Source organism: Pimephales promelas, chromosome 19, assembly GCF_988280905.1.
Source record: "Pimephales promelas chromosome 19, fPimPro1.hap1.1, whole genome shotgun sequence".
Taxonomy (NCBI): Eukaryota; Metazoa; Chordata; class Actinopteri; order Cypriniformes; family Leuciscidae; genus Pimephales; species Pimephales promelas.
The window spans coordinates 21,146,295-21,172,511 of record NC_142787.1 but is presented as its reverse complement, the minus strand read 5'-3'; the positions used below and the strand labels follow the sequence as shown (position 1 = coordinate 21,172,511).

Here is a 26,217-nt window from a genome sequence, read left to right as displayed (position 1 = left end):
AAACGCAGAAAATCGAACCCGATCCGATTAATTTTATGACGGACGAAAGTTTCGGAGGCGGTGTGCAAGCGTGACTGACTTAACGTGAGGTTGAATTTTTTTTTTAACGTGCGAAAATTTCGGATGCGAATTTCGGACTCGGTGTGCAATGGCCTTAACTCCACATTTCAGAACTTCACAGTTCACAGACTTTGTAATATGTTTTAGCAATACATATGTAACATTTATAATGTGTTTAGAACTTTTTTGTAAAATTGCCTTTACAGGGACTTTAAATCATGTTTAATTTTGACTTCTCTGTGCATGCTCTTTGAGGTGGACCCCCATACCTGCATTATATGACTGACAGACAACACCGGTTTGACCGAAAAATGTCAAAATTGAAAATACTGTGGAAACAAAGACACCTACATCTTGGATGCCCTTGAGGTAAGCTAAAACGTATCAAACATTTATTTCAAAGTGAACTAACGTTATCCCTTTAACATAACAGACTGGATACTCCTGACTGTAAGGAATTTAGAAATGTTTATCCATTTCAAAACAATTAAATTATGCCTAATCTTCTTAAAAATACTGCTTTAATTAGCACACCTGCATGTTTGTGTTTTTAAACACAGACCAGCTTACAACTTAACAACACAACAATGGTCATTTACTGATTTGTTCATGATAAACCATTGTTTATCATTGATAATGATACTAAAACAACTTTGACAAATACGAGTGATAAATAATGCATCAACTAATAACATAACCTATCAACTAATGATCTGTTTGATTTACAATTGTTTGAAGATAACTTGCAACACATTTTGTTAGCATACCACTTATTTAATAATTCATGAATGTATAGTCATTTTGTAAATAAGTTAATCATTCATTATTCATTTATAAATTACTTAAAACTAAGATGTTAACATATTACTTATTAGTCATTTTTGAATGTTTTCTAAATGATTAGTTCATCACTAACTCATAAATGACTTAAAACTAAACATTATCATAAGTGTTACTGAATTCACAACTAAAAATGGAAGAGTTGATAAACAATATTGGTGCAGTGTTTGAAAAGGTATGTGATGTATTGACCCCCACCTTACGGGAAAGCAAAATGGTGTGTGAGAACTGGTCAGTCACTCTGCAGACTAACTTGGCTTTATTTCCTTGATCTTCTGGCATCGAAATCCCACGACTCTAGGTGATTTTTCACAGAGAAAACACAAGCAACACCACAGAATGTTTCCTCCTATCTGCTGCGGTGGGTCTGTACATTCATCAGGTATGAGCCCATCTTCTCCAGATGACATTTAATCTGTTCTGCTGATGGCTTTGGCTTGTTTGGGTCTTGACAAATTGACTGTTCAGCCCGTTCAAAAACAACATGTTCTTCAGGCAAACTGCTGATAGTAATGTGTTTTCAATGCCTCCTTAATGTGTAAGGACAATTCTCCAGTGCACTTACAGGTCCCAATGTGCCTAGGAAGAGGTCAAAGAAAGCCTCTTCAGAAGTGGAGCAACAGCTTGGCAAGATATAGCGATCACATGACTGATGTTTCTCTTGCCTGAAAACGGGTTACATTTCTGAGAGCCGGAGTGTTACTAGTGGTGCTGTCAATGGTCTTTTATCTGACAACACGTCAATGGTCTTTTATCTGAATCTTTCATCAGGGTGGCACCAGGTCTCTTGCGCCTTTACCGCTAACTTACTAGATCCTCACATGGTTTCAGGGCCATCTAGCTTGATCAAGGGCAGTTCATCTCCCAGGTGTGGGCAATCAAGTGGCAGATGGTCGACTTGTTTGCCTCAGAAATGACCTCTGCACTGGTGGTTTGCAAGAGCCTAGACTTTCAGCCTATTAGGACAGAATGCATCAGCCCACAAGTGGCCGAGTTGCCTGCTGTATGCGTTTCCTCCTTTTCCACTTCTTTGGGAGACACACTAATTTCCTATTTAAGCACAGGGTTCTTTTAGTGGCACCTCAATGGCCAGCTAGGCCATGGATTCCTCTCCTTCTGAGTCTGTTACATGGCGAACCATGGTAGCTTCCTATCAGACGGGTGTTCTTTCTCAGCTGCGTCACCATGATCACCCAGATCCAGCTCGTCTTCATCTGCAGGTTTGGCCATTGGATCCAGTTCACAGGTAATGGATTGTGAACCAGCAGAAGTGTACTGTATCGGTAGTGCTAGGTCTCCTTCAACATGGAGTGTTAAAGAGGTGGTTGTTCTTGAAAATGTCATTTCTATTGACCATTGCATCTGAAAATGCATTCCGAAAATGCTCATAAACCTGACTTAAAACGTTGTCATATGAATGAGGCAATACGCACAACCGGCGCTGCGTCATAGAATGTCTCTGAATAGGTTCACGCCCATTTTTGGGGGAAAACAAACTAGACTTCCCATAGACTTCAATACTAAATAACGGCAAAAACCAACGTCCGTACACAGCCGACAGGCGTAAATAACTTAAGAAATCACTTATATAAAACATGTCAAGTAATTATATGTCCACCCTGCCTACCAAAGAGCGTGAAAGATACATACACAAACTTAATTTGGCCAATTTTAAAAACATGTCCCTTTATTCTCCCAGCGTCAAATTGGTGTAACAACCCCACCCAGTGGCCAGAGGTGTCTTACCCGGACATTTACTTGTATCTCATCGAGTCACCAGGTAAGCCAGTGAATGATTGTATGTATTTCGTTTTTTAAAGTAAAAAAAACCTTAATGTATATATTATGAATTTATTATGATGATGGCAGGTAGCCTGGGCTAGTTGATAACGGGCATAAAAAATGTATCTTTCACATTCACGCTCTGTGGCAGGCAGGGTGGGTATATAATTTCTTGACATGTTTTATATAAGTGATTTCTTAAGTTATTTACGCCTGCCGGCTGTGTACGGACATTGGTTTTTGCTGTTATTTTGTATTGAAGTCTATGGGGAGTCTAGTTTGTTTCCCCCAAAAGGGGGCGGGGACAAAATTGACAGTTAAGTTCCCGGATGTGCGTATATCTTCCTTACTGTAGGCTATTGGAAATCATGAAAAATGTTTTTCAACTTATGTTGGTCCAACTAGGTTAGTGAAGACATAATGCATATCATTTTTTAATTAGATGTTTAATTTGATTGAAAGACAAAACATCAAAGAACAACTCACAAAGTAGAACAGATGACTTTTTTTCATTTTCTTAAAAATAAGACAAAATATGAGAGGACAATCCTTCTCTTTGAGATGGCAAAAGAAGGAAACCAAAAGGCGGAAAAGAGCGAAGGTGTCGAGAGTTAACGTCACCCCTTACATACTCCACTTTAAAATGCTCCGATTTGAATTTTCCTACTTCAAATCAACATTTATACAACGTATACAACAGCCCACAGAAAGAGGAAAGGAAGGGAGGATATATAAGCGAGGAATAAAATTACATTTGTACAAAAATAGATTTTTCCCCCCCTGCAATGTATTTTTTAATAATAATATTTTTTTTAAAGGTCCTGTCTCTGTGATGACTGAAGCTGTGATTGGGTCAAAGTTTATCCTCGCTCATTTAAACGGGGAAAAAAAGTGGCTAAACAATAGGTTTCTTTAAATCATTTCATTCCAGACATTTGCTTGAGGTTTTACGTGAACAAAAAAAAACGTATTCATCTACCAAGGAGCTGGTGTATGATCTTTCTTAGGGCTCTGAACTGCTGGTATCAGTCTAAAATTTTCTGTTTTCTTTCTTTCTTTGTGTTATTCAAGGCTGAACACAAAAGCTTCAGCAATTAAAAAAAACAAACATTTCTAGTATCTGAGAATATAACAGTGCAATTAGGCCTGGTTTTAGTCAATTTAAGAAAAACAATAGGCTTCTTTACTAACATTGTCTGGAAACATTTAAAGAATGGATTTATATACTTTCATATTTAGAAATATACACACATTTACATATAGACAAAATATAGCTTTATGTTATAAAGCATGTATTAATTCTATCAAGGTTATCACTTCTGCATTACTCCAATTCCTACAGGAGAACGTTTTTCATCTTGATCTCGCAAACCTGCGTATGGCTTCAAGATACTGGTAATCCAAAATATTTATCCATTAAAAGGTCTGGTGAAGCCAATAAAATTCCTTAGCCAAGATTAAGTAATCGTAGAGAGGCATCCTAAAAAAAAGCACTGACTGAAGTGGGTTGGGCTTCACTCCCTCTCGAGGGATCTAAAATCATGCTATTGCTGAAGACCCTTGTAAGACTGCACTCAAACAAAAACAAACATTGATAATATCACGTAAAAGTGCCTTTTTTTTTCCTCTGATTAAATACTTGTACAAAATTCAAGTAATGTTGCAGTGCTGCCTCTCCACCACTAGGTGGAAGTCTCAGCTCTCCCATTGCCTCAGTATTCCCTACCAGTCCTGCTCCACTCCTCCTGTCTATGCAAAATCTCTCGACCCCAATCTTGGTCCTGGCGGTCTAACCTTGTTCACATGTGGTCTTTCATTGCCAGAATTTGAAAAACAAACTCACTATGGACAGTCTTTGGGGAAAAATGCTAAATGCATAGTTTAGCAGCAGCAGCATACAGGAAAAAAAAGAGAGAAAATGCTGAAGACGGCAAATTACAGACCCCGAAAACAAATGAAACCTTAAAAAAAAAAAAAAAAGGCCCCGAAACCTCCATTCTCTCAAAACAACACAACATCTGAAACATGAGGTTAAGTGCTTAGAAACATCCTAATGATAACACACACTCGCAAGACTTGACTGCATGAGACGGCTGGTGCAAACGGCGGATGCAGGAGAGGATGAGCGACACAAAGGATTCGATATACCTTAATAAAAGTGACTGAAAAAGAGGTAACGGCACACGTTTTGAAAAATCATTCAAAAAAAAAAACTGGATACCAATACTGAATTGGTTGTAATAAACTGTACAAGTGTCGAACAAGTTCAGAAAATCACTTGAGGTGAATTCGTATACAGACAGACGAGACGCACAGTGGGACATGTGGGCGACTTCTAGGTGGCAGGATGTCCACTATAAGCGTCCATTGTTTACCTTATTCTGAGAATAGGCAGATTGAATTTTAAAAAAAAAGCTCATGTTTCGAGTGCATATCGAAAAAGTGTGAATGATCATAATCCAAAACTCAAAGTGGCTCATTAGACTTAGAAATCTACTCACAGCGGCGACCTCGGGCATCCCTTCCTTTCTGATCCTGAAGTTGCGTCCTTATTGTGTCAACTACCCACGTCTGATTACACTGGGGGTGAGCTGGGAGAACCAACATGGCCTGTGATTCCTCCCTTGGATCCTTCGTTTAGAGCAACCTCACTTTTTAAATGACAGTAATTACAGGAACATTCTATCAAGAACAGCCCACTTGAGAGAAAAATGGCAATTGCTGCAGGATTGTAATCGCAAAAACTCCCACCAGGGGCTGAAAACACAATGTTTGTGTTAGAAACCCAGATCATTACCCCGCATTGCCATCATTATCATCTCCCATAAGTCTTCATGCGCCCAGACATGGCAGCCCAGCCTCAATCCCGAATGCAAGACTGCTAAAGTCGGCCCATCCATCAGCCACACGAGGCCGATTACAGCCATGGATCCTTCCCATAGGACCCATTATATCCCAACATACACGATCCTGCGCAGGACATTCCTACAATTACTGCATCTCCATCAAATATATTCATTTTTGTTTTTTTCATATTTATCCATTGAAGGATAGTTTGATACACCGGTGTCCAGTATTGTCTATGGGCTTCAAGTCCATTGTCATCTTTTTTTTTCTTATGCATAATATATATATATATATATATATATATATTTATATCTTTTTACAAAGTATAAAACAGACCCATGGACTCCATGACTGTGTATTGAAAACACTGAGTTGAGCGGTGGTTCTCAAAGTCCGTCTGCTCTGGCAAATGGTGTCATGTGTTCCGTTTCTTCAGGGCCTTTGGGGTGGTGGACCCTTGTTACCCCCAGTGACAGGAGGGCGTTATGTCATTGTCATTTGGTGGGGCGCCTCTAGCATCTCCATGAGGAAGGTGTCGATGGGTGTGTCTCCTATGAGCTTGAAGAAAAACAGATGCTCCAAACACTTCAGTCCAATGGAACGCAGGGCTGGGAGTCGTAGCAACAGCTTAGCAAACCTGCACACAAAATCACAAATAATCAAACGTGTAAATAGAATATACAATTAAACGGATACATCTGTCCTTGACACGGCTGACGACCTGTAACCTTTGAAGTCGGACAAGACCTGAGAAGTATGACGCTATGAAACTTTGGTGCCTGCAAATTTAAATCAATCAAGAAGTTGCATCATAATTCAATATCATCTTTTTATTAATTAAAGGTATTTTATACAAGTTTTGTATAATTTCTGTTATATATATGCTACTTGTGATGTCATTCTGCATCCAGAGGCCTCATTTATAAAACTGTGCATAGGATCCTTACTAAAAGTGTACGTGCACCCGAAAGCCAAAAATGGCGTACGCAAAAAAATATTCCGATTTATAAAACCGTTCGTACGGCAAAACCTGCACAAAATTCACTTTCTAAATCCCAGTCAGCGGAAGAACGCGCGCACATGCGTCTCCTCCCTGAAATAACCATATATGGAGCTTACAACGCCTAGTTTTACTATGCAAATCCTCATCTGCATATCATTTGCATATGATTATTCATCCACGTGATACCATGTTTAACGGTACAAGACGTTAGTTAAATATGAAATACGGATGTGCCGTCACATTATTACAAACATAATTTTTTTAGTAGCCTTGTTTTTGAATAAATAAATCAAATAGTGTTAAATACATTTCAGAGAAAATTTCAATTTTTAATTGATTTATATTTTTAATGGAAACAGATAGACCTTGTTGTGCATTATTTGCACGAAACAATTTGTACGTAACTTCTCAGTAATGATTTCATGTAGATTAAGGCCCCGTTTACACGAAGAGAAAACGCAGATATTTCCCTGTGGTTTGGCCTCTCATTTACACGAAAACCCCGCTTTTATCGCAGAAAACGATTATTTCTAAAAACTCCGGCCAAAGTGGAGATTTCTGAAAACGCTGGTTATGTGTTGTCGTGTGAACTGGGAGAAACGGCGTTTTAGGTTCTCTCTTGTCGATTCTGAGGATTCTGATTGGCTTGCATGGCTTTATCCTTAACCCCTACACTGCCGCCAATAGGTTTGGCATAGTTATGATGGCACTCGACGGCTTATTTATGCGGGTGTGTGCACAATGTTATTTTTTGTGGCCTGTTTTGTGCGTCCGCAACGGTTATAAAATGAGGCGTTCACTGCAGTGGTGCAGAAGGACAGGAAGTGGTTCTTGTACCTTCCAGGTTGGTCAGGGTACTTCTGTTTGCAGTAGGCTTCCAAAGAGGCGTAGACCTTCTCTCTCAGCGCCTCCACCTCACCAGGGTTCGACAGGCCTTTGGAGTCTGAAATAGTAGAGGATGTATAACAAAGTTACGTTTTGGAGTAGGAATTGAACCAGCACACCCTTGCAGCCGCTCAAAATTTCTTCAAAATACTGAACTGAGAGACTCTAATTGGGAAAATAAGAGCTGTCTCTTTTTCCCCTCTCTATAAGTAAGGGAACAGATGAGAGGTCTGTCCTCAGTGAATGAGAGATTGGGAGGGAGGGGTTGTGTTTACCGTGGGATACAAAGGCCACTGTTAAGAAAAAAAAAAAAAACATTGGACAGATATAGTGGAGATAGAGGAAACTGAGCAGTAAGAGAGGGAACGGAGTCAGGACACATCACAGGCTGGACACTCCATAGCAATTTTAAGCAATTCTTTTTGACCTGTAGTGTTAGAAAAGGGAATGTAAAGTAGCACCTGGGTTGAAAAGGACGATGGCTCGAAGGCACCCTAGCTCTGTTTTATCCATCTGCATGTCTCTCATCTTTGACACCAACTCTGTCAGCACCCTGAATATAAGATAGAACACACAGGTTAAAAACAGCTGCCGAGAAATGAGACTCACGCGGGCAGATATTATTCCATTACTGCTTTGGCGGGCAGCAGCTCTTAAATATAAATATCGCCTCAATAAAATGTCTAAATTGGCATGACTTCCTCTGATCCAGAGGGTGACGTCTCCTCTGTCGATCTTGGCCTTTGCGTGACCGGGTGACGGAACACACACTGGTGCGATGCAACCTCGTTCCCACTCTTAACACACTGTAATTGAATTGGCCTCCTGGAACAATGAGCGGAGGGGTGGGGAACTTCAGCCCAGTGTTTAAGTCGACCATCCACTTCATTTGTGCCAAGGCTGTCACTTGCAGAGGACCTGATAAAGAAACATTATCAGCGCCGCGCATCTTAATGCGAGCTGCATTAGCATCGAGATCCATTCTTCCAGAGGAGTCGAGTGTATTCTAATGGCTAAAGCAGTCTCTGGGCGGTGAGAGGCGAGTGGAGTCTTCAACCATGGTCACGTGACACAGCTGCAGGGGACGTCAATGCTCCAATTACCATTAATACAGTCGTGATTAGTATTTCGGGTTCGTTTTTCAGTAAAAATACCTTGAAGATAAATTTCGCAGGAATGTTTTCAGTGAATATCTGTTTCAAATATAAACGTTAGATTTATTGTTTTAAAAAAGATAATCATTAACAAATGAACGCATCACTTATAGTCTAATATTAAATAGTAATTATATATATTTGTCTTTAGTTCTTCCTTTTTACCATTGCTTTATTGGGAATGCTGAACAATGCATTTCACTTGCTGTGTTTTCATCCAAAGTTGCAAAATGAACTTAAAAATTGGAATATCCCATAAAACATTCGCGACTGAATCAACGTTTTTGTCCCATGTGTTGTTACTTCCTAGGAAATTGGCACAACTTATTTGTAATAAAAATGAAAGATGCTGCAAATCAGGGAATCCACTGTGGCTCTTTTTTCCTACATCATAAATGACTTGTGTTTCACAGCGTGCAGGCAAAACCCAATAAACGCTTTAATGTTATCTGGCGTTCAGATTCCTGGTGTTTGGACATGCAATCATGTGATACACTTCTGGGAGGAAATTAAATCAAATCAATTTGATGAGAGACTTCTTCTCAGGCATTTCAGAATGATCAAACCAACATTAAAGATGATGTGCAATGAAACCGATCCACATAGTCCAGTTATCCAATCACATCCTCTGTTGAGCAAAAGTCACATGAGTTTTTTTTTGTTTTTTTTGTGCATTAAGGGATTTATTCAGTAAATGTCATTGCAGTTTATGCGCATGTCTTTTTATCAGATAAAAAATTATCCGCCTTAAAGGGATACTCCACTTTTTTTTTTTGGCTTTATAATAGGCTCATTTTACCACTCCCCTAGAGTTAAACAGTTGAGTTTTACAGTTTTCAAATCCATTCAGACGATTTTCTGATATTTAGAAGAATATCAATAACCAGACAGTTTCTGGTCTCATTGACTTCCATAGTAGGAAAAAAATATACTATGGAAGTCAATGAGACCAGAAACTGTCTGGTTACTGATATTCTTCCAAATATCAAAAAAATCGGCTGAATACATTAAGAAACGGTAAAACCCAACTGTTTAACTCTGGGGGAGTGGTAAAATGAGCCTTTTTCCAAAAAAAAGTGGAGTATCCCTTTAATTTAGTGCACAAGTGTGCATTTTTAGAATTTATGCTCATCTTGGCATTATACTAAAATTTGCATAAACATAGATGGATGTTGTCAACAAGTGGCGCTGCTGCGTTGTTGTACACTCGACAACTAAACTTTGTACTCCGTAACACCACGGCCCTCTTCAAACCTTATCTGGGTTTAGATCTGGTCAAAAAAAAAGCTGGTAGCACAGCATTGCTCAGGTTTGTGTGGGAGCAGATACAGCGTAAAGCCTTTGGCGACATTGGGTGTATCCGCTATATTTTTTGATTTCATCATAAATGACACACAAATGGATTTCCTTTAACATTTTCTGTCTGAGCACTCAACCATTTCTGCATGACCTCTGTATCCAGCACGGCTGCATATTTAATGAATATCGATATAAATCCATAGAAAGCTCCACTGGCAGAAATGTCAAGGTTCCTCCTCTGTCCTCGTCATGAACATTCCCAGTGTGATCATGTCTTTGTGCAGTTGGTATATGCTCCATATTGTTAAATCTTCATAATATATTTCCAAAAATAAAATGTTTCATTCAGTTTCAAATTTATCATACATTTCTTCATACAAAGTATATAAAAATACACACACATATGAACATACATTTTGAAATTGAATGAAAAATTAAGTTTTTTTATATAGTATTTACACATTTTACATATATTTCATAATGAAAACACACACACAAATGTGTAAAAAAAAAAAAAAAAAAAATCTAAAAACATTGTACTACATTTTTATTTATTCTTAACCCTTACCAGGTTTTGATCGTTCGGTCAAATCGTCCACAAATTTTCAGAGGACCAAAATTAGAAGTATCATTCGAACCTGTCAAATATGGCTCCTACTCCGGCACTGTGGGCGCTGTTCCGGTGCACGTGTAATCCCGTGGCCAACAGTATCCCGTCCTTCACTGTTATCGAACGATGCGAAAATGACGCAATGAGGAGCTCATTCCATCCTGAGACAGACAGGTGAAATCATGATAAAACATTCCGCACCACGAGAGTGAATTAAACAAGTATTGGAGTGACAGGGCTCCTTTAACTAGTCTGCCTAGCAACTACCCCACTCCCCTCATTTCCCCAGAGTTGAGCTTGGGAAAAACTGAGATGCTTTCATCCGTGAGACAGCAGAACTAAAGGGGTTATTTATAGAAAACCTGAGAGCTCAGAGAGAAGACCCTCTCAACAAGTCCTTCATCTTGTTCTGCGAAGAGAAGTATGACTCGCTAATAGAACGGGCCATAAAGGAAATTAAAAGCAAAGCAGTTGGGTCTACAGAGCATCTATGTGTTCAACTCATACTTGATCAACTTCTTAGAAACAGAGAAACTTTTTAGTGCTTCTCAAGCCTTACACCACAACAATGATGACACGTTTTGCTCTCCCCACCACATAAATGAACTTCATATGAACCAAAACAAGAGAATTTTTGAGGATTAAAGGTATGTTCAACATCTAGAGCAGGGATAAGCAACCTCAATCCTGGAGTGCCGCTGTCCTGCAGAGTTTAGCTCCAACCCTAATCAAACACACCGAGCAAGCTAATCAATGTCTTCAGGATCACTAATGGGATCGACGTGGCCTATCCCTAATCTAGAGTCTTGTCCAAGTAGCCAGAGTTCTACAGTGTTGTCTATGTAGGCAGCACACTGGGTTTTAAGACACACTGTATAGTTTATTAAGTAATTTGAATGGTGATCAAGACACTTAATGGTGGATATCATTGATTAGTAGCAGTAGCAAACACAAAAATCATTTTAAATAATAAAATAATGGATAAGTTCAAAATGAAAGACAATGTATTTTGATAGACTTTCTGATTGTCAAATGTTAGTGGAACTTTTAAGTACTAAAAAAAAAAAGTTAGTTCTGAGAAAAGAGATTATTTGATTACATTGGCAGATATCACTTTTCATATCGCGTATCTAATGAAATCACATTTTGGGAAAGAAATGAAGGCATTTTTGGTCATATCACATAGATGAATGCTAAGGCCAGTTCACACCATCGGATGAAATCGATCTGTTTATTCTAAGTGTGCACTGCAGTCACGTAAATGCTCAAGCTCTTTAAAGCAGGATGGATTCTGATTGACTGCCAATGTTTTTGTCATTCATCAGCTGGAAAATATCATTCTGATAAAATCTGAAAGTAATTCCAACTATATCATTTCTCTGTGCCATTATCGTTATAGTTGTGGTGTGGACTCTTTAGGCTATTCTTTTATATTTAGAATGATTTTTAAAACTGTATCTTTATCATTATCATTTTAGTTATCTTCCTTGGTGTGAGCGGGGCTTAAGGCAGCAACACACTAGGTTTTGAAAGATTCTGTTAAAAACAAACAAACTTAACAGCCTTAAGGGAGTTTTTTTTGTTGTTGTTGCAATTTCAGGCAATTTTAGACCTTTAAAAACACATTTAAAACCTAGCAGGCAGAATGCTACAATGTAATCTAGATAGACACCAAACTAGGTTATGAAACACATCTGTAGTATCTGCATAGCATTCAATTCAACACTCATAATTCATTATTTTACATTTTAAAGGAGTAGTTCACTTTTAAAAAAAACTTTTGCTGATAATTTACTCACCCCCATGTCATCCAAGATGTCCATGTCTTTTTCTTTCTTCAATCGAAAAGAAATTAAGGTTTTTGATGAAAACATTCCAAGATTTTCTCCATATAATGGACTTTAATGGGAACCAAACGGTTCAAGGTCCAAATGAGAGTTTCAGTGCAGCTTCAAAGGGCTTCAAACGGCACCAGACGATGAATCTTATCTAGCGAAACGATCGGTCATTTAAAAAATAAATAAAATAGGTTTTATAAGCAAAAATGCTCGCGTTCGTGACTCTCCTGTTCAAACTCGTTCATCAAAATTAATAAATCTTTTTTGGAGTCATGACTCGAAGGATCCTAGATAAGACCCTTATTCATCATCTGGTGTTGTTTAAAGCCCTTTGAAGCTGCACTGAAACTCTCATTTGGACCTTGAACCGTTTGGTTCCCATTGAAGTCCATTATATGGAGAAAATCCTGGAATGTTTTCATCAAAAACCTTAATTTCTTTTCCACTGAAGAAAGAAAGAGGTGGACATCTTGGATAACATGGGGGTGAGTAAATTGTCACCCCAAAAGTTTTTTTTTTTAAAAAGTGAACTACTCCTTTAATGAACTGGTCCTGTTTCCAGCCGAGAAAGCCGTTCTTAATGTGTGCTTCTGTCAGTTTGTGCTTAAATTCACCTGCTCTTAGAAGAATGACCTGGTCGTCCAGCGGGAGCTCAGAAAAATGCGGGATCCTCTTAGCCCATTCCACTAGAGTGAAGAGCTGCTTGTCTGCGGCCTGACAGATGTTTGTGACTGGATCATTGGGCTGTTGTAGGACACAAGAACACAAGTGTCATACATGTGACCCATCTAAATCTATACAATGTTCATGATTTCACACACCGTTGTGTTTTAAAATGTATCAGAATGCAATTCAAGTGCACATCGTAATCTCAGTGTTGACACAAGGGGCGCTATAGTGAGCGTTGCCTTAACCTGCCATCGTCTTCTGTCAGTTTTCTCTTTCAGCTCAACTACTGTCATGCTGGGCTATGGTTAAAGTTACTTGAACTGTTGACATGTTTATAGCTAGCTATCTGTTTAAAGCCACAGATATTTCAGGGTTACTTTATCTCCCTCTTGAATACTTCAGCTCTCCTCAGCCTCACACATGGGGACCAATTCGCTTGGAGCAGAAGTGAACAGGAAGGCAAAACAAACAGTGTTTTTGCCCCGGCCTGCGCAGGAAATACCTGCCGAGAGCTGGTGCTAAAAAATGACTCTCTTTCTAATCGGGCGTTTCCTGCAGGAAGCTCCCTGGAACTAAATTCACTTTGACATACTTGGCCATTTCTAAACATCTACTGAATACCGCTTAACTTTCAAAAGGACCAAGAGAAGGACACGTAATTAACTGTCAAACAAAGGGTTGTGGTAAAAAAAATAAAATTAAAAAATCGTTCATTGTTCTTGAAATTGCCATTGTGCAGAACGTCACACGAGGGAGTATGTATACGGCAAGTAGCCTTTAATGCCTCCTGCAGATTTGAGTCTATTAGCACGTCTCGATGCGGAACGCTCCGGCTCCATCAAAGAGAGAGGACAAATGAGAGATATGAAAAATGGCATAGATGATTCCAGCTTCACGTTGTGTGAAGCCAAGAGAGGGGTAGATACGCTGCTTTGTTTTATAAGATGAAAGAGTGAGTCAACGGCGTGCGGGAGATGGGGAATGAGCGCAGAAGAGAGAGGAAAGCAGCAGGAGAGGGTTTTCTGTAAGGACCAAAACAAATAGACATTGAGTGCCGTTTCTCAACTCAAGTGTCAAAAGGAAAGGCATTAGAAAACAACAGGACATTGCACTGGGTGAAAGGACAAATAGTTTTTTTTTTAAGAAAACAAACAGAGGGGGAGAAGAATTATATCAATATTTATCAAAATTATTGGTGGGAGGGTGTGTGTGCATTCCTGGAAAATCCTGACCTCACTTTTGGCAGCCTGCTAGATTCACTCGGTGCATTGCAGGAAGTTTATTAATAGGTTCGACACAATGACACCACAATTATGAGTCGAGAGCTTTTGAAATGGTCAATATATCAGTCGCAGTCACTCAAACAGCCTCATCTAACAGTCCATAAATTGAAAAGACACACAAGCATGTTTTTTCTTGTTTCATGGGGACTTTCCATAAATATTATTATATGTACAAACAGTGTATTCTATTCGTCAAGCCTAAACCTATCCATCACAGAAAACCTTCGGAATTTGAACCTTTCAAAACACATCAATTTGTATGATTTATAAGCTGTTTTTCCAATGGATATTGCCATTTTGTCCCCATAACATATGGTTTACATTAATGTTTGACCGTTCTCAGACCAGGCCTGAACAAGCTTGAAGTGTTTCAGATGCGATGCCTGCAACAGATACTCTATATATTAATCATTAATCGTGATTAATCGCATCCAAAATAAAAGTTTGTGTTTACATAATACATGTGGGTGCACTGTGTATATTTTATATATATATATATATATATATATATATATATATATATATAAATAAATACACACACATGCTTGTATATATTTAAGAAATATTTTCATGTACATACTGTATATAGATTTATATATATTTTATATTATATATAAATATTATATATATATATATATATATATATATATATATATGAAGAGTTCAGATGCAAAAGCCTCTAAATGCCATTTGAAATTTTCTTCTAAAATTACCATTTTTATCAAGCTTGTATATTCAAGTTCAGTAATTTCACTTAAATGACAATTAATAGGTAATCTTCATTGCCATTTAAGTGAAATTACTGAACTTAAATATACAAGCTTGATAAAAATGGTCATTTTAGAAGAAAATTTCAAATGGCACTTAGAGGCTTTTACATATGAACTCTTCATATATATATATATAAATAATATTTATTTTCTTAAATATACATGCATGTGTGTGTGTGTTTATATGTATACAAAATAAATATACACAGTGCACCCGCATATATTATGTAAACACGAACTTTTATTTTGGATGCGATTAATCGCGATTAATCGTTTGACAGCCCTAGTATCCAGAATGTAGTCATCCGTCAGCAATGCGAGCAGCAACCGACGATAAAGGAATAGATAAAGCAACGCCGGTTGCGATGGTTTGGCCACGTCTGCAGTATGACCGATAACAGATTACCAAAACTCCAAAATCATTGTATTTGCAGATGCCTTTTTTGTTAATTGTGTATCTAATAAAATGTCCAAATACTTGATGAGACCAGTTTGTGGCTATTATTAGTTGCAAGAAACATCTCCACAGTTTGGGAAATGACTACTCCCGGGAGAACTTGTCAAACAGTTGAATGTTTCCCCTCTATGGTGGCTTAAGTGGCTGTTTAAAATTTGCACTGACAACAGCAGCAGATCAAAGGCAGAAGTTGGAGTGAAACTTGAACTTGGAGATGGCAAACTGTTGGCCAGACGCAAAGCCATCTCTCAGACAACAGATGCAGCTTATGAATATTTCTGTAGCTGATCAGGGACAACCCTCCTTGGTCCAACAGTTTCTGCCATGTTCTTTACCGCATACATAAACAAACAGGTAATTAATTCAGAAAGCAACAATATAAACGAAAGCGAAGTGGTGAAGAGAATCTCTGAAGATGCTCCTCAAAAGAAAACATCTCTCAGAGTTCTTGTTAAACACGGTAATACTCATGAATGATGAATAGCCATCTTAGCTGTTTACACTGACCTTGTTTCTTATTCACTCAAAATAATTAAAAATGAAAAAGGTGCAGTAAGCGATTTCTGAGAAACCATGTTGACATTTAAAATCAACCCAAACAAACATAACCCTTGTCTTTTCAGTGATATTCATTTTCTCTTTTGTAATGTCTCTCAGCCATGTCTCTTTCTACAGTCTTTCTTCAAATCTCCCTCTTGCTCACTCTCTCTCCTCTCCCATCATAAGTGGACACGCCCCCTACTGCTGATTGGCTACAAGTGTGTTGTGGTGCTCGGTCCGATCCACTTTCAACAGCGTTACTCAGAAATTTCTTACTGCACCTTTAATGTGCTTAACAAATATATTGATTATTTGAAAGAAAAATAAATCATAATAAAAATATTTAGTGATTTCTAACAATTTTTTGTGTAAATATAATAAATTATTTTAGAAAATAAAAACTATTTAAACTTTAAACAAAGCTAAACTTCATGTATATGTTTCACGGTCTCTCCCACATTAATTAATAAATAAAAATTAACTAAATATAAATGTAAAGAATCTGTACATCAATAATGATTATTTCAATGGCCTCAGCTTTATAAAGTGTGGAAATACAATCATATGGCATTATAGGCCAGGCTTAAAATGCACCACTCCATTTTTAAGCAATATGAAACTAAGTGGGGTTCATCTCCCATCCTGAGGGGTTGATATAGATAAAAACATATCCAAGTAACAAAAACATAAGTGGTTGATGGAAGAGGTAAAACCCACCATTAATGATTTCTATAGTGTAAATAAAGCCAGCCATATGATTTGCTTGAGACTCGGCAGCGCTGGGCGAATGCTAGCCCCAGGGCGCGAATGATGACTACTTTTTAAGATTCGAGGAGACGCTTTGATAACATTCTCTTCATGACCATCACAAAACAACGGCTGTTTTTGTTCCTGCTGAATGGAAAGCATTCGGCCTGCATTATTCACAGCGGATCCTGGTCCCGGGCTCTAGCAGAAACATCACGCTTGCATATCGCACTATGAAATTTTTATCACTTGAGGAGGAGAGATGAGAGACGGTTGAATTTTTCATTATCTGCTTAAACTATATTATTGCTGCGTGACAAAAGAGAGGAAAAAAGGCAGTCTGGATTTACAGCTGTGCAAGACGAGTGAGACGTCTGCGAGCTCACGTGACATATCTGTCTCAAAAACACTTCCTGTGACTAGAGATGCACACATACATCAATATAATACTGGTTACTGGCCAATAACAGGTTATTAAATCCATCTATAGGTCTACGTGTGTATATATATAAGCAAGTAATACATCGGTAACTATATAAGTAATACATCGTACTGAATTTCCCAATTCAAATAAAAATTTAAACAGACATTGAATAAGCCGTCAGGGTTATCCACAAAAACCTGTTGTTAATTGTACCTGATAAACATATTTAAAGGCATTTATGCTAACTTTTTGTCAGGTTTCCAAGAAGAATCAGTGCATGTACATGCTCTATGTTGTCTGAACTAAATGTCAGAATGGAAAATGAATAAAAAAAAAATCAAAAAAGAAGTGAAAAACGAGCAAGCGTGACCGTGTACTCCTCTAAAGGGAGCCCTACCCTGGCTAACTGGAGGCATGTTACTAACGCCTGTTTAACTCCTGTTCTAGGTCACCATGAGATAAACACACTTCATTCAGCTTGGCCAAACCCCAACCATTAAGCAGCAGTGGTGGCCCATTCATGAGCTGCACTCCCGGGCCGAGGTCCTCTGATTAATTAGTGCACGGGGCAGTGGATTCCAAAAGAGCACAGACAGGAGGGGAGCTCCAGGGACAGCGGGAGACCATAACTCTGACAGCCGGCCAAGAGAACATATTCCAGTAAAGTGTCTCCCTGCTGCTGTCCAACTCTGAACTGCATCATTATTATTATTATTTATCTTAAAATCCTATTCTAAACAATCATGATGAGTTTAGCTAAAAGTTGTGGCATTTTGGCTCTGCCTGGCAGCTTAACGAAGGTAAAAACTAATGACACTTAATGTGGTGATATTCAGGAAATCCCTGGATGGGGTCCAATCTTTGCATTTTAAATTTTAACGAGGAGGTACTAGATTGGCTTCACAGAAAATAAACATTATTGAGGGCATGGGACAAACAAAATACCTCATGGTTATTATTAAACTGGTAAAATAAAATGATTACATAAAACTATAGACCATTTCAAAAGATGTAAACAACACTGGTCCAGAAGCACTTCCTGTTTCAGTTTTTTTAACACTACATAAAAGCTGGGATAAAATACAACCAACAGAACATTTAAAACTGAATCAAAAAGTTAAACAAACATCTTTAAGATGTTTTCTTTACATGTGAAATAAAGAAAAGAGTTACAAACTGAAACAGGAAGTGTTTCTGGACCAGTATTGTTTACATCTTGTGAAATGGTCTATATATAAATCACAAACCAACTAGAAAAACTGAAAGGTGAAAATATGATAACTATTTAATCGCAAAGCTAAATATAATTATGCACAATAATTAAAGAAAATACTCAAAATCAACAATAACCTTGGTTCACCCCAGCACTCACAAAACGAGCCCTCTACTGGAGATACAGTGTAAGCGAACCAGTGACTGAGTGCTTTCTAATGTAAAGCCTGGCAGCTTCTCCCACATGACAGGCCTTATGTTCTCCCTCGTCTCACTACCTTTCCCCAAACGTCGGTCCTCTGTTCCCACACATCTTCATCTTCCCAAAATAACCCCCATTTACTCACATAACAGCTTCCAGAACATTTTCGCTTCGGTACAGAGCAGTCCCAAAAGATGCACTCAACCGCCCAAACTCTCTCTCTCGTTCTCCATCCTCCTCCTGTTCTACCACTCTTCCTGTGCGAAAAAACTCCTCAGAGGCTGACGGCAGGCTGAAAGCTCCCAGGGACTGTCAGAGTATTTCATTATTCAAACAATGCTGGAAAGTGGAGCCAATGATCACTTCAGCGGTGCTGATTTGTCATGGTGACTAGACGAGGGAGGGAGACTTCACAACACACAGGTAAATTCAACAACTTTATCTTGCTCAGCTTCTCTCAGGGAATTACCAACCAAAACTCCATTAAAACAGATTAAGAAGTTGGATGCGTATCCTAGTGGTTAACGTACGTGCTCTATCAAGAAAGAAGTTAGAGTCATCATAGCCTAGCGGTTAGTGCACATTTCAACACTTTGAGCGGGAAAAAAGTAGGAGTGATATAGACAACTTAGTGCATGCATAAACATACTGAGCAGTAAGAAGAAGGACTCATGGCATTGTGGTTAGCGCTAGGTCTCTCTCACTCTCAATATCACAACACGATTACAGTGGTCAAAATAAATATTGAAAACGATATTATAACAATATCCATCCACGTTGTTTTGCAACGTAGAAGCGATTTTCTTGTGAATGAGTGAGACTCTGCTATGCGTAAATATCAAAAGTGCAGTAAACGCTAAAACTACATGTGCTACAAACCAGTGTTCATAATTATGACAATACATTAAAATGTGATAAGAAACACCAGTCTGCAATATCAAACAGCATAACAACCTGTTTTGTACAGCTAGAAATAACTGGAAGAGGATGGCACCGGAGTTACAAATGGCTACCCCCGCTCTTGTGTTAAAAATAAGGTGAATAGACATTTTGAAAAAAAAAACAACAAACAACAAAATCAAGAAGTAAAATTCATATTTATCTGTTTATTTTGTGTTTTTTATTGGAAATAACAAAATATGAGTGGTGAAAGGCGGGAGAGAGAGTTTGTAAACATAACTATAAAAAGCGTGCAAAAATAGTAGTTGATCGGCACTTGCAAACTGGGGCGTCTATAACCTACTTTTTGTTATAGAATACAAAAAACGGACACATTGATGTCAGCTTTGTTTGAATGCATGTAATGTGTAGTAGTAGTAGTAGTAGTGTAGTAGTGTCTGTAGTAGGGGTGTAACGGTACATGTATTCGTATTGAACCGTTTCGGTTCGAGGCTTCCGGTTCGGTACGCATACAAACCGAACGATTGCTTGGACCATTTTTCCTGCCGGCAAAATTCGTGCTGACGCGGCCAACGTTGCGCAACATCAAATGGCAAACGTAATGAAAGCAAAACGAAACTGCGCTACTCATTATGTGCTTCATGGATCGTTTATCAGTTCGGACCAGCAACATCTGTGCAGCGCGAGCCGATCTCGACCAAGCGACACTGTTACTACACAGCGCTAAGAGATCCGGTAAAAAAAACATTTGAAAAAACAAATGAAAGAAACATTTGAACATTTTAATATAGCAACACTAACTGGAACCAGTTTGGCTGGAATGGTGAAATGCTTTCAAGTACTTCACACATCTTTTTCCAGCACTTCAAAATTCAAATATTATATAAATAAATATATATTTAAATGTTATTTTTAATGTGATGACCAAAACATTATTTGTTCATCCTTCAAAGATGACCCCCATTTATAAACCTGAAAGTTTCAAGATCTAGGAAAACTCACACTTATTTAAAAATATTTTTTCTTTAAACAAATAGGAAATTTATCTGGCATTTCTTTCTTTTTGCTGTATCGAAAACGTACCGAACCGTGACTTTAAAACCGAGGTACGTACCGAACCCTGATTTTTGTGTACCGTTACACCCCTAGTCTGTAGTGCTTTCGTCTGTCAAGGTGCAATACTGCCACCTACTGTGTTGGAGTGTCAACAGCTGGATTATTTATGATATTATTGTATGTGTAAAAACCCAGAATATTTAGAAAAAAAGAGGCAATATGAGACTGTAAACTTCATCAGTCATTTTAAGTCAAACCAAAACAAACTAATAAGCAAAGAGTGTACTCTATCATTGATTTGTAATTCAACAGGGGACAGGTGAAAAAACAGCATTACAACAAAGAGAAAGAGCAGAACTGATAATGGGCAGTTTTCAAGCAATGCTTCACACTGCAGTAATTGGAGAAAACAGTCTTTCTTTGGAGGCGCACACTTACTGCACTTTGACGTCACGTATGTCCAAACACGTCCGTCAACAAGCTAAATCACTTGCATTACACCAAAACAAGCAGAGACAGAGAAGAGTCGTCGTACAGGCAACACAGCATATGGTTCAAGACAACTTAGCTCTGGGGTTTCTTCAATGTCTCAAGTTGTTCTTGTAACTAGGCCCACACTAAATCTCCCCCCACAGATTTACATAGAACTGGAGCATTCCATGTTCAGTCAAGTATTTGATTATTAGATATGCTTTTGCTACTCTTTATTGGCAGAAGAAAAGTGAAAAGGAAAAGGTGTGGAAATCCCTAGTGCTAACCATTGCTCCAACCTGCAAAATGATTCTTCAATGTACCTCAAGGGTCTTAAGTATACAGGGCGTTCTAAATGTTGGATAGAAAACCTGAGGCTATACCAGTGCACAAAGAGGAAGCAATGTTACTTACTGAATCTGAAGGTATAGGTACATTGGTCTCAATGTAAGTCTCTGTTTTGGGCTCCACGGCAAGCTCTGCTTCCAGGATCTTCTCCACGGGCATGTCTTCATTCACGCTGCTGGTTGACTCCACCTCGTTCTCATTGCGTTCCTTGGCTCGCTGGCGTTCCTCCTGGACGGCTGTATGTAACAATACTAGTCACGGTCACTACAGTTAGTCTAGTCAAGAAGTCAACACGCATACACACTCACATCAAGCTGGTACTCTAATTAACTACATCTCAGGTTTTAATCATTTTTGACCCCCAAATATGATATGGACCCCAAGGAAAAAGAACTAATTTGCTTATATATTGTTAGTCAAGTGAAAGCAAATTATTAAAACATTATCAGGTAAATATTAACTTGTATTATATATTTTATACACCCTCTATTTTTCAATCTATTCAAGTGTTAGATGTATAAACCTGAAGTGAAACACTGCCAGTGAAATAAATGACTAAAATCACACACACACAGAGGCACGCACGCATATTTATACACACACACATATATAAACATATAAACACATATACATATATATGTGTGTGTGTGTGTGTGTGTGTGTGTGTGTGTGTGTTTCTTGTCTCTGTGGGTTCCTCCAACAGGCTTTAACAAATCAGACATTTGATCAGCTCAGAGAAACAGGAAGTGGTTAGTGTTGAAGAGTCACTCAGTCTCACTGTGGCCAAAGTACTATTAACCACAATCCAAGCCCCTGTGGTTAGAGTGTGTATGTGCCGTACACAATTCACCCAAAAGACTCTGAACCCAGGCCCTATTCACAGCACACTCACATTCTCCTTTCCCTAACCCCTCGCTATTTTCCTCAACGGCGAATCACAGAGGGACCGCGCTGGTGGTAGGGGTTCAGAAAAGGGGGATTCTGCTGTACGGAAAGTGCTGTCTGGAGGTCAGCCCAAGGGTAAAATACCTCCTCAGGAGTCAAAGAGAGGTGAGAGAGGCTGAAATCACGTTAGCTTTATTTCCCCTGGAGAGGAGGAGCATAAATTCATTTAATCCTGTTTTTCTGCAGATTCGCTCAGCTCTTTTTGGGGGGAGCGTGGCCCAGCTCTCCTGTGCCTCGGGGTACGGCACGAGCTTATGGGATACAAAACAGGCGAACGCAAGCAAATGATCATATCCTTGAAAGACGCCGTGATGATATAAGTAACAGAGATGAAAGGTTGCGCTGAGGTCATAGACAGTGTGTGTGAGAGAGTGAGACGTCATGTACGTACTGTATGATCGCAGTGCTCCCTCTGTCTAAAGGGGGAGGATTTTCTCTCTCACATAAAACAAGGGACAGAGAGTCACAGGCAGATGTAGACTGTATGTTGGCTATGCAATCTAGCTACAATATATAATTTAAGACCATCTGAATTGCAAAGCTTACTGATGTTTTAAACATCTTTATAAATGTTTAAACTCGGGATATATAAATGAATATACATTAATTGTATAATATATTATAGAACTGTATCCTAAATAGTGTGTGTATATACACAGTATATATATATATATATATATATATATATGAAGAGTTCAGATGCAAAAGCCTCTAAGTGCCATTTGAAATTTTCTTCTAGAATGACCATTTTTATCAAGCTTGTATATTTAAGTTCAGTGATTTCACTTAAATGGCAATGATAATTACCTATTAATTGTTATTTAAGTGAAATTACTGAACTTAAATATACAAGTTTGACAAAAATCATCATTAAAGAAGAACATTTCAAATGGCATTTAGAGGCTTTTGCATCTGAACTCTTCATATATATATATATATATATATATATATATATGCGTGTGTGATTGTCAATGAGCGTTTGAAAGTGGACAAAATGTATATGGAGTATCCATACAAAAAGCACACATTAACAACAATCGTGTGTTGGGGTGAATGGGAACATGTGAATGGAGTTGACATAGCACACATAGCTACAGAATAGTTCATTAGTTCCACCTTGAAGACAAAATATTTCCAAAAAATACACTGAAAAATTCTGACATCTCATAAATCTAAAATGATTCTCTCTGACTGAGGGGCAAAATATATTTTCTCAGATTAATATTCCACCAGCTATGTGCTAAAATCTTCTATTAGCATGCTTCTCCTTTTCTTGGGGACAAGTGTGCAATAAGTGCTAATGCCCCTCTTTTCTTCAGTGTGATAACCCAATCCTCACTTCTCCTTCTCTTTCATCTTTCTCTGCCTCAGGTGATGATTTGGGAGACAAGATGGTCTTCTATATTTAGCAACAAAAAAGCCTATCTGAGAAAAAAAAAAACACGACATACCGCCTTGTATCGATTAACCATTTCCTGTTTTCTCACAGTATGTGGCAAAGTACACTACCTGGAATCTCGAGGATAGTCACCGCTCCTCATACGCATCATGGACTCGTTGACTGATGTCTTAGCGTGAGATAATGCAAGCACTGATTAAGTGCTGACCTGCAGTCTGACTATTTAATGGCTGATTGCAGTAATATGAATGTTTCTTCTAGAGTCACACAGAGCTGAGATTGAGTCTAATAGTGACGGGACATGGAGTGCATAAAACAACTCGCCCCATGGTGGAAAGCTCAGGTCAGTCAGTGCAAAGAACGATGGACTCCTTCAACCAAGTACTTTTGTACTAACATGAATGAATAGGATGCTAAAGGGGTGTTTACGTGGGACTCATTTTAATGAGAGTTGGTGGAGTGAATAGTACTATACATTTTGAGGGTGAGAAAGAAGAATCTTCTATCCTCAACTTTATGTGCTGTACCTTCTCTCTTCATGCCCATGGCCAAACACTTCTGATAGCGGCAGTACTGACAACGGTTGCGCTGGCGTTTGTCGATGATACAGTCCTTGTTGTCTCGACAAGTGTAGGTCAGGTCCTTACGCACAGTCCTCTTGAAGAAACCCTTGCATCCCTCGCAGCTGTACACACCGTAGTGTTTACCTGTGAAAATAAAAAAAATAAAAAATCTTAAGGGTTATATTCAGGTTTACACTGGTAATAATTCATAGATCACACTTTTGGGACTTGATCCTTCAACCTTTCAACTGAAGTGTGTTCTATCCCATCTTAATATTTTGAGACAACTACAAGAATCCACTTGTAGTGAAAACAATGTAAATACTGTGTATTAGTGCTGCTATAAAAATATTGTATCCCTGCTGAACAATACAAGTTTAAACCAGCATAGCTAGACTAAATCAGTCTGATTTAAAAAAAAAAAAAATCTCAATGGGACCTTCCTGGTAAAATAAAGGATACATTTATGTTGTTCATCTGGTAATTAAAAGTAACATATGACGTAACAAGTTTATAATATACATTATTTAAAGCATTCAGCGCCCATGAGTGTTATGTCGATGTTTTTAATTCTAATATTCCAACCGACAGCCAGTCTAAGTTTTTGAAGGATCTAAAATCTTGCGTAACTGTTTGATTTTTGGAAAATTATAAAACGTGCAAGAGACATTCAATATCCTTCGAATTGTCAAAAACAGTGTTACTTTCAGCTGTCGCAAATTCATTGACTTGAAAATCAAGTAAATTTTTTACCATAAAAGGAAGGGTTTTGATGCACAAAGCTGTTAACATATAAGCTGCCTCTCATAACAAAAAAAAAAAAAATATATATATATATATATATATATATTTAACCCCAAGAACATGCAGATCCTGTTGTAAATGATGTCGATTTTGACTCTTACACCGTTGACATGTCACATCGCGCAGCAACCGCTAGAAGCTGTCTACACTGGACGAGACAAGGCAACCGTTGCAAATCCATTTGTCCTTCCTATGAAAAGTATCACAAGTGCTTGAAGTACGTCAGACGTAGAATAAGGCATCGGTTAAATGTCGGGTCACACCTCATCACTGATTATAATGGGTTCTATTGTCTTTTGTTGTGTCGCATCGTGCTGCTTTAGCTGGTTTAAACTGGTCTCCCAGCCTGGTTTAGCTGATCATTAAATTGAAAAGTGCCCAAAAGCTAAAATCAACCAAAAGACCATCCTGACTGGCATAGAAGACCAGAAAACCAGCTTAGACAGGTTTTTAGCTTTTTTTTGTCTATCACAACCAGCCCTGCAGAGCAACACTGGCAAAACATTTGAATGTGCATTTGGGGGTAAATTATCAGTTTTGCACATATACTTTTGCATACAGATGCGTCTTGGTACCTGAGGAGCGGTCGCCGCAGATGGCGCAGATGTGTTTGGTGAGGGAGAGGGGGGTGCACGAGGGCTGGGCTGGCACCTTCATCACACCGTTGATGCCCAGGGGCGGCTTGATATCCTCTGAGCTGCTGACAGAGTTCATGGGCGAGTTCAGCTGAAAAATATACGCAAACAAACACCACATATCATTTAAACACGTCCACATATCATCTTCTAAAGGCCTGAGTGAAAGCTAGCTTGAGTTACACAAGGCCCTGACTTTTCTGTCAATTACTTCAGAACGGGGCCAGACTCGACCTGACGGGTCAGCGTTGAGATTTCAGATTGATTTTGTGCCGTGAGACAGAGGTTCTCTCATCTGATTTCGCTCTCTCTCTCTTCCTTTCTCACAATGCAAGAACAAGAAATGGATGCTGAGTGTGTCCCCAGCCTCATTTTTTCATATCTAGCACCAGCAGTGCACATGTTCTATGCTAGAATGGCGGCAATAAAATATTTAGCGGGACAGTGGAATAATGATGTGGTTCTGTTTCTACC

General features: G+C 38.5%; 1 protein-coding gene across 4 annotated transcripts in view; it reads right to left on the bottom strand.

The window, feature by feature from the left end:
• Nucleotides 1-3,626: 3,626 nt before the first annotated feature.
• rxraa (retinoid X receptor, alpha a) overlaps nucleotides 3,627-26,217 on the bottom strand; it is a 162,180-nt gene continuing 139,589 nt past the window's right edge. For 3 of the 4 annotated variants that reach the window (XM_039688037.2, XM_039688038.2, XM_089124012.1), the window contains exons 4-11: nucleotides 25,684-25,834; nucleotides 24,269-24,448; nucleotides 21,464-21,648; nucleotides 12,933-13,062; nucleotides 10,509-10,641; nucleotides 7,879-7,970; nucleotides 7,370-7,475; nucleotides 3,627-6,166 (exon numbers count right to left, since the gene is read on the bottom strand). In XM_039688037.2, the coding sequence (XP_039543971.1) occupies nucleotides 6,013-6,166; nucleotides 7,370-7,475; nucleotides 7,879-7,970; nucleotides 10,509-10,641; nucleotides 12,933-13,062; nucleotides 21,464-21,648; nucleotides 24,269-24,448; nucleotides 25,684-25,834 (1,131 nt within the window). In that variant the 3' untranslated portion in view covers nucleotides 3,627-6,012. The remainder of the gene's footprint in view (nucleotides 6,167-7,369; nucleotides 7,476-7,878; nucleotides 7,971-10,508; nucleotides 10,642-12,932; nucleotides 13,063-21,463; nucleotides 21,649-24,268; nucleotides 24,449-25,683; nucleotides 25,835-26,217) is intronic. The other variant, XM_089124013.1, reaches the window with a different exon arrangement.